Source organism: Homalodisca vitripennis, unplaced genomic scaffold (genome assembly GCF_021130785.1).
Source record: "Homalodisca vitripennis isolate AUS2020 unplaced genomic scaffold, UT_GWSS_2.1 ScUCBcl_3911;HRSCAF=9723, whole genome shotgun sequence".
Taxonomy (NCBI): Eukaryota; Metazoa; Arthropoda; class Insecta; order Hemiptera; family Cicadellidae; genus Homalodisca; species Homalodisca vitripennis.
In genome coordinates, this window is record NW_025780052.1 from 33,272 (window position 1) to 46,507 (window position 13,236).

At 33.7% G+C, this 13,236-nt stretch overlaps 1 protein-coding gene across 1 annotated transcript in view; it reads left to right on the forward strand.

The window, feature by feature from the left end:
• LOC124372741 (DNA-dependent protein kinase catalytic subunit-like) overlaps positions 1–13,236 on the forward strand; it is a gene marked incomplete at both ends in the record, with an annotated part of 64,391 nt that overhangs the window by 28,936 nt on the left and 22,219 nt on the right. The window contains 3 exon segments of the mRNA XM_046831152.1: positions 2,149–2,311; positions 4,923–5,052; positions 7,819–7,996. Of these exon segments, the coding sequence (XP_046687108.1) occupies positions 2,149–2,311; positions 4,923–5,052; positions 7,819–7,996 (471 nt within the window).

A 13,236-nucleotide genomic window follows, 5' to 3' on the forward strand; every position in this document is an offset into this window, starting at 1 on the left:
AATCTACGCTTTAGTTTGTGCGAAAAACGTTTTATACGTACAATCTTGAAGTTTATGTTGCAAAACAACCAGAAGGTCCATATCAAGTTGACAACTCAGGAAAAGAAGTTGTAATTCGTCTTGCAAAACCACTATCTGGCACAGGACGTAATATCACAACAGACAATTTTCTTCACGTCTATTCCCCTATCTTGTAAAACTGCTGAATGATCATCGGTTGACACTAGTTAGAACTTTAAGAAAAAATAAACGAGAAGTTCCTAGTGTGTTTCTTTATGTAAAACCGTCGACCGGTAGGATCCTCAAGCTTTGCATTCAGAAAGGAATGCCACAATTGTCTCTTATAAGGGAAAGAGAAACAAAGATGTTATCTTCTTGTCATCTATGCACAAGAACGATGCGGTTTGACTTGAACCGTGATTCGCCAACCTTTGGAAACCCGAAATTATTTTGTTCTATAATTCAAGTAAAGGAGGAGTGGATACAGTGGATAACTACAAAGAAAGCTACCAGTACAGCAAGAATAACCAGACGTTGGCCAATGAGACTGTTTTACTCAATGCTTGACATTGGAGCACTCAATGCATTCTTCATCTTAAAAAAAGAACCTTGACAATCCAACCATGAAAAGGGAGAAATTTTATCAAAGATCTGTCAAAAAGTTTATGCATGGAATATGCTCAATCAAGGCTCTCAGTCCAAAGTCTTCCTTTGAACACAAAACAGAGAATCTGTTTATAATATGAACATCCAACTAAAACAGGCAACGCCATCAACCTCCACCAGAAGATGGAATTACTTCAGGGAAGGTGCGTTATTTGTGGATGGCGGAAGAATCGTCCATCAAAGACTAGATGCAACAAATGTCACTTGTTCATCGTGTCTCGTGAACACTCTGCACCTGCCTCATGTGTCCAATGCCTTAGCATCTGAAGATGTTACTGAAGAAATGCAAGTGAGCACTGATGATGACATTATTATTGATGTTTATGTTTTCGTAACTAATATTTGACACTGGAAAGACAATGTAAGTTTTCCATTTACACTGTAATTCTTTACACTTATTTAATTTTATATTTAGTTATAAGAAAGTGATGTTTACAAAGTTTTTCTTGTTAAAAATGATTTAAATATTGCAACATTTAGGTATATTTATTTTCTTCTATAAATTGTATAATTTTTATTTATAAAAAACTATTGTAACTTGCACATTGTACACTCCAATAAATTACAATTTAACATGTTGCTTTCATATTTTTCATAGAGAATTTGTAGTAGTTATATCTTGGAACATATATGATTAAATAAATAAATAAATAAATAAATATATATATATATATATATATATATATATATATACGTCACATTCTTTGAGACTAGGATTTATTTGTAATTTTCAAAATGTACTTGTTTCAATACTCGGTTTCATTGTACCAATTGTCTACTTTGAATTTAATTGTGTATTTAAGACGATTATGAATAATCGCTGAATAAATAATAACGTCAATAGTTAAATAACATAAAGTTGTAAATGTTATTTCATTCATTTTAAAGCCTAAAATATGCATATAAGAGTAACCATTTATAAGTGCATCTCAAAATTGAAATAAAAGACGTAGTAGATCATTTAGCTGCATTATTTTGACACCTGGAGAAAAACTTCGTGAGCGCCTGTTCACGTCTTGAATTTGAAGTGCCCGACGCCGGGTTAATATTTCTTAAAATAAGAATTAATTAAATATTTCTTTATATTTTTCACTTGAATCCAGTCCATTTCTTTTTTAATGTTTTCTGAAGTGTCTCTGAGAATTTGTTTCCTGCTTATATTATTTTTTTAATTGTTATAACCCATGATAAAGTTTAAAGTTAAATTATTTATCACAGTTTTATACTTTGACTGAAAAATTGGAACAATATTTGATTTATTATAATTGATCATAATACTTACAATTGATTAATAATAAAGATATTTAATTCTTAAAAATAACTAATTAATACTTGTTTCTCTAACTTATTAATTCACTTTTGAGTAGGTTTAGTTTATTTCAAAGATTGTAATTTTATTTTATTACTTGTCAAAATTAATTTTAGCTCTCTTGGTGTATTGTATAAAAAATGTGTATTTTTCAAAGTGTTTCTGTTTTGAAGGAATATATTTGCTTCTAAACTGGAGCCCAGTGCAACAGTGGAGAGTCTCAAGATGAAACTAAAACGTTTTAAGGCTGAAACTCAACTGAAGATTGTGAAGTGTGCTTTGGAGCAGCGGAACTTTTATGTCACCTCTAAGTACACGGGGAAAACTAAACACGAGGTGTGTTCCTTAGCATTTACATTTACCCTAAAAGAAATAATGATTTTTGACCTGGTGTTGTATAGTCTCTGGTCAATAATATTATTGAGGTGATCACTTCTTTTGGGTGGGCTATTGATGTATGTTTTCACGGGAGGAAAAACTTTTGTTTCATGTCACGGACCTTGTTTGCTGTGGCGCTAGGGGCGCTAGTCTTGGTCATTTTGATGTCTGTATTTCTCCGTTCAGTGGCTATCCAGGCGTAGTAGTCAGATGTTACTGTTGCTCCTTGTTGAAGTGACTACTTCTTTTGGCAGGCTATGGATGTATGTTTTGCACAGGGAAAAAATTGAGTCAGTTGCGGGACAGAAGTGACTACTTCTTATAACAGGGTGTGAATAAAATTAAACACAGACTAAAATACAAGGTTAAATACTGGTTTGAATAAATCTACGAATCTTAGTTGACTTTTTAAAAGATAAGTTAAATTTAACAATGTCAAACGATAAAAACATAATACAACTAGATTTGGAACAACAATATATTTAGCAAGATTTTAGTCCAGAATTTTTATTTCTTATTTAAGTTATTATAAACCCATAATTTCATTTTTAGAATATAATGAAAATGAAAAAATTAAGCAATTATTTCGAAAATACAAGATTGTAGTGAAAATGGTACTGACCAAATTATAGAAACTAATACAAGCGATAATAATGAAAATATATAAATATTTATCACTTTAATATTTAGAAGTCAGTGATCATTGTAAAATATAATATGTAAAAAATATTACAAAAATATGTATAAAATTAATATAAAATATAAAACATTTTTATGTTACAGAATTGAGTGTCCCATTTAATAATTAGCAAACATACCTTTTCAAGATATATGTTTACATACTGTTATAAGAAGTAGTCATTTCTGTCGAACAGTCCCATGATTGCCTTTTAATTTTTTTTTACTGAACTGTAATACCAACCGTTGTCACCCGAAAAGTTTACAGCGAATCATATTGTGTGAGGCTAGACTTTTTCAGCATTATAAACCATTCAAAATATAGTTAAACAGCTCTACCTATATGTTTATAATAAAACATGGCATAAAAATAGGCATACACTATTTGATATATGACTTTAGTTTTATACTGAAACAAGAGAATCTTAACAATAGACAGTGGAGTGGAAACATGAGATACATCAGATCAAAGCATCTTTACTTCATGGATGATCTTCATAATTCTATACAAACCAGGAAGAATATAAATAAATATTTTGGGTGCATCTCAAAGGCTTTATTGGAAGTATATTTTTGTTTGTGTGCCAGAAGATAAGTTGTGGCCACATAAAAGTACTTTAACGTGGTAGGTCTACAGTCCCAGCGTATTCTCTCTGCTTCATAAAAAGGACAAAGTGAACACTTAACACTAAAATTAATGTTAAAGAAAACCAACTATTTCAGACACTGTATTTTAATTCTTTTTTAACCTTAATTTGGAATGTAAAATACTTCCTTATCCTACGACTAATTAATATTAAAGTAATCAATAACTTGCAATGGCTAATCTGAAAGTAATTACAATTATATATTGAAAATTGATCTAGTTCTTTTTTTGTACAGTACAAATGTGCATATTCATGTAAAAACCATAACAAATATTTATATAAAATAACGTTTTTAATTCTGTAAAAGTTTTTCGTTTTTACACATGTAAATAATATTTTAAACGAATATTAAACATAATGCAGTAAGGATAAGTATATTATTATTTTGTGTATGATTGGTTTTAAGTAGGGCTAATTTCAGTCTTTATTAGGAGGGAAACCAACATCATTATTCTTTGTTTAAAATTTGTTATTGACAATGGATTTAAAAGGATAACAGGGTTTCCGACATTCACCATCGTTGTATGTTACAAAAGGTACAGTATGTTTCGAGGATTGTATTCTATTCTCTTTGTCAGGTGGGGGAGATATTAATAGATACAAAAACAAAGAAGTGAAATAAAGGGATTCAAACATACCCAAAAGCTGCTTGGAGTCCAGTCCAGGTGTTGTCACTTCACAAAATGCAAGTTCCGAGCGCGAGTACGAGAACACTAAGGTGCAGGACCAAAATTTAGGGCCCAAAGCGGATTACCTTTACCTCTTTCCCCTCCTGACCATCATCTTCCTGTCCCATTGTTTCAGATGAAACGATACGGAGCAGAAGAAAGAGCCGACATCAATTTTCTTGTGAGTATCCCACTTTCGCGTATGCTAATGTGATGGTTGATTCTAATTCTCCTACTCGTGACTTGTGCTCGGGACCTGCATTCAGTGAAGTGACTTCATCTGGACTGGACTCCAAGCAGCTTTTGGGTATTTTTACCCTTTTATTTACCTTCTTTTATTCTTTCCGTTCTTTTTTTTGGTATGTATTATTAATTACCTCCCCCACCTGACGAAGAGGATACATTCAATCCTTGAAACCTTTTACCTTTTGTTATACCTTTTGTTACATATAACGATGACAAAGTCCGAAATCCTGTTATCCTTGCAACATCATTATATTGTTCAAGAGTATTATAATGCAAGAGTATATATTACAGCATATGTCTAGTGTGTTTACAGATGTGATGTATGCGCAGGTGAGCGTTGTAGCAGATAGAAACTGGTGGGAACTGTACAATTCCAGATGTTTTCTGCTCAGGGCTCAGCTGGAGCGGGATCCCACCAGCCTTAAGGTGCAGAAGACTCTAAATGCTTGGGAAGGCATCAGTGAGTACATTTTTAAAGTTTTGAGAAGTAGTCTAATGTTTGGAACTATGCTGACCATACAGATGGCTTTAAAACAAAAAGCGGCACAGGCGCTGGAATTGTGGGGGTGAGACCATGCAGGGAGCTGGTGGTCCCTATAGGTCCTTATCCTACAGTTTTTCAAGTGGAGGTCACAGCCATTATGGAATGTGCTTGTGAGAGTCTTCGTCTGCATTTTAGAAGTAAGACGATCAATATTTTCATGAAGAGTCAGGCAGCACTGATGGCACTGGAATCTTGTGTGTTCAAATCCAAACTTGTCTGGGATTGCTAGTTGTTTAATCCCTTGCCAGAATCAACAGTGTGACTGTTTGTTGTGTTCTGGGTCATTAGGGGATCCCTGCAAATGAAAGAGCTGATACCCTGGCCAACCGGGGCTCAGCGTCAATTATGGCAGGCCCTCAACTGTTCTGTGGTATTCCAAGGTGTGAATCCTTTGAGGCTGTCTCGAAATGGGTTCACGCTGAACATGAGAGAAGATGGAGGTTGCATCCCGGTATGAGAATGAGCAGAATGGTACTACAGTCACCTTCCTCCAGAGTGGCGTCTGACCTTCTCTCACTAAGTAGATCTCGGGTTATAGGTCTGATCACGGGACATAATCACCTGAGGAAGCATCTTTCACAGAGTCGGCATCCTTCAGGAGGATCCGCTCTGTAGAATGTGTAATGAGCAGGATGAAACTGCCGAACACTTGCTCTTTGATTGTCCTACAATAGCAAGGGCGCGGTATGCCATGTTTAGTAGTTTGGACAAGGGTGGTGAATTTCCCCAGGAGGACCTGATAGGTTGTTTTCAGCGGTTTGTGGAACTGCTGAAATCATAGACTGGTAGGCCTCATGGTGTGCTTCCAGGGTGCGCAAAAGGCCCTTGAGTCTTAAGTGCATGACAATAGGCAGCCCCTTAGAAGAAGAAGAAGAACGTTTGAAAAGTAATATTTTAAAATGTTGAACACATGACTACAGAGATGTTTGGATTAGTGTAATACCTTCTTGAAAGAATAAGCCTACATATTTCCACAAATTGTAAAGACATATTACCAGTTGTCTTGCCCTAACTTCCCTTTTCTAAAGATGTAGACAACTCATATCCATAAATTGTTAAGACATATCACCAGTTGTCTTGCCCTAACTTCTTTTCCCCAAAGAATAAGACTACATGTTTTCTATAAATTGCTAGAAGTTATCATCAGGTGTCTTGGTTTAATTTGGCTATTCCTGAAGATACTGTATTGATTTTTTATGTATTAGTGAATAATAAAAAGGTGGTTCAAACTTACTCTGAGTATTTATATCAGTACACTAACACTTGTTTATATTAAATCTTAAGTGCAAATTTTCAACGGTAGTGTCAGCCAGTATTGCCGGGTCTATTTGCCACACACATACACAGCTGCTCCATAGTCAGCATACATGTAGTGTGTTCATGTCCACAATGATCAACTTTAGCAACATCTTTACTTACCAAACTATCGCCAGAATCTTCAGATTCGTCAAATCAGATCATGGTTAATACATTGAGTCCACATCCCGATCACCATCGTTTTCGGAAAAGTTACACACTGCTGAATAAATATTTTACAACAACATCTGGACAAACTTAAAATTGATAAAAAATGTCCTGATATACGGACTGAACCACAATCAAAATAGTAAATTAAAAAAAATTACTGTAGCAACTTCAAAAACGCAATTGAAAAAATACTAGTTAACAACGTTCTGTTTATAATGTCCAGTTAAAACTTCAGCATGCGCTTTCGTGATAGTTCCTTAATTAATCGTCAGATTGTAGTAGCAATTAAATAGCATTACTGTGGATTTGTAATAGTTCAAATAAACACTACTATAGGGCAACAGATATCGTCTTACATCTGTTAGATGTCTTGTGGGGAACCAGCAATATGGTACATGATAACACGGACATGTCAGTTAAACTTAAAGTGGAATCGTCCTTGTACACAGGCGTAGCATTTATAGGGTTTAGCAGTTACATAACGTAGGTGTGTCTGTAGGATTGAAGACACATGGAGCAATTGGAAAAGTTTAAAACTAGTTGTTAGTAAAACAACACTTTTTTTAACATTATTTATATTTTGGACATTAATATGAGCCATTTTGGAACTACATGTAAATCTAAAATGACATATTTCCCAAGAAAATGGATACAATATGTTAATAATAAGAGCTCTTCGATGATCTCTGGTGAGTCTTGGGTCTGTAGCAAGTCTTCTTCTTCGTAAATTAGATTCCCGAAGGCGGCGACAAATGGTTTAAGCAGAAATATTTAAACCACGGACATTTCTGGTTAATGCCTGTAGATCAGAACTTGTAACAGCCCGATTTCTCAAAGTACTAAGTCTTAAAAACTGATCATCGCTTCGGTTTGTGGCTCTGGGACAGCCTTGCTCATGTCTCCTACAATCAGAACCAGTGTCATGGAATCGAAAAACTTTCGTACTAACTGTGGCGCAGTTAAAAAAAAACAAGTGTTAAAAAGTTTCTGTGTGGATAAGAAAGTCCAGCATCCACAAAAGCTCTCACTCTGATCGACTCGGATGCGGTTAAAAACCAATGCTGATCTATAATGACAGAAGACTAACCACATGACAGTCGAATACAAATGATTGAGAAAGCCTCCCTTACAAGGCCGAAAATAGAGATTAGATAAGGTGGGCAAGGGAGTATTTCATAAGGGTAACATTCCCCAGTGACTGGTTTTGCTTTACAGAGAGGTTACAAGGAAGAAATTCAACAATGGGCCTGGAGGCTTCGCTAAGTCTAGCCCTCCTTTATCACACTGCCGAGTTCTACTCAACATTGCTGTGTGTAGTACAGAAGGCTCCTGCTGTGGTGGACCAGTTGGCTGAAGATGTGAGACAGAGGCTAGACCAGCACCTAGACCCTACGTGAGTCTTCCCTAGTTTCAGTGTTGGACGTTGCAGTTAATTCTCAGATGATATTTTTAAGTTGTGTTAAGCTACTAGCAAAGTAGATAATTCAAACCTCAAGGGGTGGGTGAAAATTTGAATCACCACAAAGTGACTTAAAGGGCCTTAAAAATGGCTGGAAAAAAATCATCAACTCCATGATATTACAAAAGTCTTAATATTAACCCTCGAGCTGGCAGTGTCTGCTCCTGTACTGACACCCCTTTTTTGTAAGAATTACATTAAACTGTTATATACCTCTCACAATTCTTCAAATATACAACTTATTATATGTCATTATTTTCAGAATATTCCAAATAATAATAATAATTTATATTCAGTAATATTTTTATATTTTCTAAAAAGATTTCTGTGTTTGAATACGCTTGACATGAATTTTTTTTAATATTTTATAATTTTGCACCATCTTATCATATATGTATGAAAGATTTATAAAAAATCCAAAGTATACAAAAAAGGACGATTTTATCCTTACCAAAATATATACAGGGTGTCAATTAAGTCTGGAACCTCTTTTTTAAACCCTTCCAACGCGGCTAACGCCTAAAGGACGCGGAACTGCCGATTGCATTTAAACGCGGATTACGTCTACAAACGCAAAAAGCTTTACTTAATTAAATGGTGAAGAATTAGTTGTTTTGTTAAAACTTCCAGTTAATTTTTTAAAGAGCAGATCGATGTTCCATTCGACTGTCGGGGACTAGACAAAACGCTTTGTCACCGATTGGTGGACTTTGTAACGCCCCCCCCCCCCCCTTAGATCCCCCCCCCCCCCCCCCCCCCCCCCCCCCCCCCCCCCTTATCTACTCGGGTTGAAAGCAATCGCCGCCATTTTTTGTATGGCCTGTGACGCGGCATACGCCTACAGACGCGTTCGTTTTTTCATTCAGCTGTTTAACTACGCGTGTGTGTTGGTAGTATGTTGGTTATATTGTTAAACAAGTGTTTTTGAATCAGTCCGTTGTAATTCTTATACAATTTTTATAAAATTGTTTTTACTAACATTTTTGTATAATGTTTTGTTTATAATGGCTAATCCAGATGATCCAAGTTTTGACAAATGAGCGCATTTTTGGTATATTATGTGTAATATTTTTTTTCAATTATTTGTTTTGTAGACTATTTTATACCAGTTTCACCATACAATTCCAGTATATTTTATTCTAAAATAAATAAGGTTTATAAGTACAATATTTGTTTCATTTCCCTTGTTAGGCTATCATATAAATAAGTTTGTGTTGAATTTCACATTATTACATTTTCAAAATCTTATACTGAACGTATTTATTTTATGTACTAATTATACAGGAACTTCAGTTACAAATTTACTCATTATAAATAACCTGTATATAAATGTAATGTAATCTGTCAAATAGTGTTGCTATGTACATTATCCTGCAATGCAGTATACTTTCAAAAATTTCAAAATATTTTCTGTTTTTGCGTATAAAATTCTCAAAAAAAATGTAATATTACATGTTTATTATTTTTTCTTATTAAGGCAATACCAAGGTATATGAAACAAAAAATTAGCATTGGGAAATTAAAAAAAAATATATTTTTTATGTCTTAGCGTTTGACAGTAATTTAGATTAGCGCTTTAAGGGTAATTTTTAAACCACAATATAAAAAAATACCAAAGTTCACACGTGCTTACTGGTGATAGTACCGCACAATATCTGCCCAATTACCGAGACCCGTGCTAATCCCTTTGGGGGACGGTCCACAAGGAGTCAGACAAAATTCTTAAATTGCAGCCATAGGTCAAGTTTGGTATCAAATTAAAGGTCTTACTTAGCAGAGTACAATGCTGCAAACCGGACTTCAAAAGGTGGATTTTTCGTTTTTTGGTGGTGTGGTGGGATTTCTTGGTATTTGGGTTTTGGGTTCATTCAGTAGTTTTAGCTATTTGAATTTTAAAAACGATTGAACAATGTAAATTATTAAGTATTACAAGTAAACACCAATTTTTTTTGAAAGAGTACCTGTGATCAAAGTAAGTGTTCAAAATGTTCCCCTACCATCGTCTTCTGGCAATGTCCTAGGCGGTTTTAAAAGCCATCCACTGCATTTTGAAGGTAGACACGAGGAATATCTTGAGCTTCTTGGACTATGAGATTCCTCTTAGGTGCGCCAAATCTCGAGGCTTAGTACGATAAACTTTATCTTTGAGCGGTTATCTCCCCCCCCAAAAAAAAAAAAAAATCCAGCGGAGATAAAATTCAGGGGAACGAGCAGGCCACTCTACTGCACCACGTCTTCCAATCCATCTGTGAAGGAATATTGTATCCGAAATATTCTCTAAACAAGGAGAGCAGTGTGGTGGCGCACCATCTTGTTGGAAATAAATTATTTGAAATTTTCAACCAAGAGCAAGCAGTGAATGTAGTGCGAGGAAAAATTATTTCATTTTGGAGCATTGCTAGATACGAGTCACCATTTAATTTACCATTGAATAAATAATGGGCCCATAATTTGATTTCCTATAATACCTGGCCTAACGTAAAGTTTCTGTGGATGCTGTGTATGACTCAATCTGCCACTTTCACATTCTAACAGTAGTTGTGTTATTGGTAATAATTATTGATTCTGGCTTCGATTACTACATTGTCAGATGATGGGAGGGGAACATTTTGAAATTACTTTGATACTTTGATCCCAAAACACAAAAAGGAAAAAAAAAAAAAAAATAACATAAAAAAAAAAAACAACAAGAAAAAACCCAGGTGTTTAAAAAAAAAGAAAAAAAAAAAAACAATTTGAACACTTACTTTGATCACAGGTACTTAAAAATTGGTGTTTACTTGTAATACTTAATAATATTTACATTGTTCAATTGTTTTAAAATTTCAAAATAGCTATAACTACTGAATGAATCCACTCTTTTGAAGTCCGGTTTGCGGCATTGTTACTCTGCTAAGATAAGATCTTTAATTTGATACCCAAACTTGACCTATGCTTGCTATTTAAGAATTTTGTCTGACTCCTTGTGGACCGTCCCCCAAAGGGATTATCGGGTCGTCGTGGTAATTGGGCAGATGTGTGGTTTTACTATCACCAGTAAGCACGTGTGAACTTTGGTATTTCTTTCTATTATGGTTCAAAAATTATAAAAAGAGGTTCCAGACTTAATTGACACCCTGGTATATAGTTTTTTTTATTAGTTTTAAGAACTCACACTTCTCAATTAGTATGGCTATGATCTGTAAAATTGTGCTCACAGCTTTATTAATTTTACAATAGTAAAAAAAATGTGTTTTAATGTTGCTTTGTCTACTTACCAACCGCACACACACATATAATTACTGTTTTATATTTATTATATGTGGAATCTATAAAGGTTTCCTCATTCCTTATGTAAATTATCACAATTCTCTATCATTAAGCAAAAACAAATTGCCCATTAGCTTTTATTCGCCAGTAGAACAGAATTATTGTGTCAAAATGAAGAAGCTGGCTTTGGACCGAACATAAAGTAAATTTAATCACAAAGTTATTACAACCACTGTCACAGCCTTGCATAGAAGAGACATTAAATTAAAATAGGCAATAGAATGTTAAATTAGACTGTATATTAGGAATATATTGTTAGTTATGTTTGTTATATCATGTATATATAAAGAGTGTTAAGACTCAAAATTAATTGCTTTTGCTTTTATTGCGTAAAATTCTCCTGTAGAGGAGTAACCCTCTTTATGCAAATAAAATGAATGATTAATATTATAGTTGTGACCTTTACCTACTGTTAAGCTATACACTAGCTTAACACATTACACATGTGTTTATTAAAACATAACTTCATTGCTTATTGGAAGTAATTGTGTTTGTTGTTTGTTTAGTTTTGATCTACATGGCATTGCACCATTTCATAATTGATATCACATTCATATAGGTTGTTGTGATGATAGTTGGACAGAATGGAGTGTGTCAAACTTAGTAAAATACTAATTTTATGAATTGCCTTAACCCTGTCCATTTGAATTTTCTTGATCCTGTTGTTCCCGTAGTTTTGCATTAATTATTTTCAGTGGTAACGCATGACTTTAAACAAAATACTTTTATAAACATATGGAACACATATGTTGTGCTTCCAAATTTTGGTTAGCCGTTATGTTGAGCACCGAAATAATAATAATAATAATTAAAAAAAAACCTACAATAGTATAAATTAAAATTCTTATAATCTTTTCCAAACTATATTGAAAATCACACATGTGTGAAATTTTTGAAAGTTTCGTATTTAAATAATGGTTTTATAAGTTATTTATGATTTATATATTTATGATAAGTTTTAATAAAGTTAGCCCTGCATAACAAAACTGGTGTATATTTACTCAGACCACCACTCTTTGCACAAGACACCATTCATCTTTACAACCTGCTTTCTACCATTACAAAAAGACCTAAGCCATTTCAATGCATTACCTCTAATACCATACATTCTTAATTTATTTAATAAAATATTTATATCAATTAAATCAAAGGCTTTTTTAAAGTCTAAGTAAACAGCAAACACATACTTATTCTGGTTAATTGAATCCGCAATACATTATTTATCATTCCTCTTAATGGCAAGATTTGTACCTCTATGTGGCAAAAACCCAAACTGATTGTTTGAAAACAAAGACCTTGAAAAAAAAGTAATCGAGCAGCTGTTCTTTAATAATTACCTCAAAAATTTTAGCTATAGTGTGCGTGCGTGTGTGCATGTGCGTGTGTGTTAGTGTTATATAATCCTTTCTTTTCACTACAAAACTGTGTATATTTTGTACATTTACAGTATCTTTCTATCTCAAGTCATGTGAAAGTTACATGTAGTGAAACTAAAAAGAATTTACAATGCACATTTTCCAATTTATCTACAGATGTAAAACAATACTCTAGTAAGTGCATATTTGTATTATTTTACACTTTTCTCTGGTTTCTAACAAAAAAATCATAACACTGATTACTTAGTATTTAGCACATATTTTTAAAAAATATCCGAAAAATATATTATATATCCCAAACATAACTTTTATGCAACAATGCAACCTCACAGGCAGGGAAGATACATTCTTACCCTTTTTTTCAGATTGTTAAGTATAAAAAAGCTTTGGAAAAACTTGATAATTACATTGACAAGTCAAACAATATTATCATAGTATAATTAATTATGCGTTGAGGAAATTGCCTTTCTTGTTGGTTGAGGTTTGTGT